Source organism: Pteropus vampyrus, unplaced genomic scaffold (assembly GCF_000151845.1).
Source record: "Pteropus vampyrus isolate Shadow unplaced genomic scaffold, Pvam_2.0 Scaffold1000006258, whole genome shotgun sequence".
Classification (NCBI taxonomy): Eukaryota; Metazoa; Chordata; class Mammalia; order Chiroptera; family Pteropodidae; genus Pteropus; species Pteropus vampyrus.
Window position 1 is genome coordinate 1832 of NW_011920660.1, and position 2275 is coordinate 4106.

A 2275-nucleotide genomic window follows, 5' to 3' on the forward strand; every position below is an offset into this window, starting at 1 on the left:
CTCCAGGGGTCTCTCCAACTTGCCCTCAAAGTAGAGAGAAAGGACAGGTTGGTGGGGAGAATAAGAAAAACTAAACACAGAAGCTCAGGAGAAAGTTGATAATGGACATATTTGGATCAAGTTATCTGTGTACTTAAAAATGGTTAAATATTTACTTTAGGTTCTCGCTTATTGAAGGGCAAAATTCAGAGCTAAGGAAGGCAGGCAGGTCTGTGAAGAGGATTATAAGCTCAGGGGAAATAGGCAGGACTCCTGCAGTTCAGGGCACCTAAATTATTCATTCTTGTTGCTACCTGCACTCCCGCCAGGATGGCAGGCCATTTCCAGGCACTTAGGGGTGTTTCTGCGGTGGTTTTCCTCTCAGTGCTTTGGGCTCAGGTTCTAGGGCACAAGCTGCTGGTGGTCCCTCAGGATGGCAGCCACTGGCTCAGTATGAAGGACGTAGTAGAGCTTCTCAGTGATAGGGGGCATGAGATCGTCCTGCTGGTGCCCGAAGTCAATCTGCTTTATAAAGAATCTAAATACTACACAAAGAAAGTCTATCCGGTGCCATACGAACAAGAGGACCTGAACAACCACTTCCATTATTTTGGAAAACAGCAATTTGCTGAGAGGAGTTTCCTGAATGCCCCCCTGTTCGAGTACAGAAATATCATTTATTTCATCGATGTGTTCTTCCTCAATTGCAAGAGTCTCCTGAATGACTCTGCCACCCTGAGCTTCCTCAGGGAGAGCAAGTTCAATGCCATCTTCACGGATCCAGCCTTACCCTGTGGGGTGATCCTGGCCGAGTACCTGGGCCTGCCCTCCGTGTATTTCTTCCGGGGCTTCCCGTGCTCCCTGGAGCATGCATTCAGCAGAAGCCCAAACCCCGTGTCCTACGTTCCCAGGTGCTATACCCAGTTCTCAGACCATATGACTTTCTTCCAACGGGTGGCCAACTTCCTTGTTAATTACTTGGAGGAATATCTATTTTACCAAGTGTATTCCAAATATGAAGACCTTGCATCCAATATCCTCAAGAGAGATGTGAGCATACGCACCTTGTATCAGAATGGGTCCATCTGGCTGTTAAGATACGACTTTGTGTTTGAGTACCCCAGACCAGTCCTGCCCAACATGGTCTTCATTGGAGGGACCAACTGTAAGAAGAAGGCAGTCCTGTCTCAGGTTGGTGGCTTTACTTCTTTTTGATTGTCCTGTTTCTTTGTGGGCAGACATTGTCCTTACACGCTGTCTTCCCTCATTGATTCAGCTCTTCCAGTGGACTGTCACCTGGGAGGCTGCCGAAGAGGGAGGCCTGGCTCAGAGTAGGGAGCACACAAGACCTGAGGCTGCAGTTCTGAATGATGCAGAGGCTTTAAATGAAGAGGGGGCTCACTCTTGGCAAAGGCAAGAGATATCTTTAGCTAAGTAATTTGGGGACAGTCACAGAATCGTGGAATGAGCCTTAGAAGTTTCCTGGCCAAGTCCTACCCCTTATCTGTTGAGAAAAACAGGTGAAGACTTGACCCAGAGGACCCGGAACTAAGAGAACAGGCCAGGTCGAAACCAGTTCTCCCAACGCCGAGTCATGCTTTTCCCCCTGGCCCTAGACCAGGGGTTCACAAACTATAATGGGTAGACAACATTGACCAGATGCTAAGAATGGTTTTTATGTTTCTAAAGGGAGGTTAAAAACAAACAAAGAATATGTGACAGAGGTGTACAGGACCTGCTAAGCCTGAATAGCTACTATCTAACCCTTTACAGAAAAAGCGTGTTGACCTCTGACCTAAGGCAAGTGTTTGTAGAAACCCTCCTGACATATGGGGAACACAGCCCAGAGCTACTTTGGAAAACAAAAACATGTGAGTTTTTTTGTCCTCGTTGTTATTTTAATATTTACACCTTTGAAAGGCTTCAGATCACTATCTTTCACAGCAAAATTCTCGTTTCAATGTGTGTTTTAACAGAAAGAAAGCCTCCGATAGGTCCCAAAGACCCTGACCAGCCTCTAACATCTGTCAATCTCTTTGTTAACACAGTAAACAGTAGCTGAGAGCCAGCAGGGCCAGGGGCGATGAGCGTAATTGGATCAGTTCCAGGGAGATAGGGTCATGAAATAGATACCTCATATGTTAGGAAAATTTAACTAAGAAGTTATTAAACAGAAGTGTAATAAGAAATATTTGGCATAAGAAAGAAAAATATCATTTTTGGTACCTTGGTGCCAACCATCCTATTTTTGCAAAGAGTTGTGTTTAGTCATATTGAAAAACCATACTGTAGTAAT

At 45.4% G+C, this 2275-nt stretch overlaps 1 protein-coding gene across 1 annotated transcript; it reads left to right on the forward strand.

Annotated features, from left to right (window-relative positions):
- The first annotated feature begins 309 nt into the window (after positions 1-309).
- On the forward strand, positions 310-1194 carry LOC105311695 (UDP-glucuronosyltransferase 1-6-like). The gene has a single exon (XM_011387620.1). The coding sequence runs from the start codon at positions 310-312 to the stop codon at positions 1192-1194; it is 885 nt and encodes a 294-aa protein (XP_011385922.1).
- The last annotated feature ends 1081 nt before the right edge of the window (positions 1195-2275 follow it).

Coding starts and splice junctions, on each gene's coding strand:
- LOC105311695 (XM_011387620.1), top strand. CDS start 310: ATGGCAGGCCATTTCCAGGCACTTAGGGGTGTTTCTGCGGTGGTTTTC.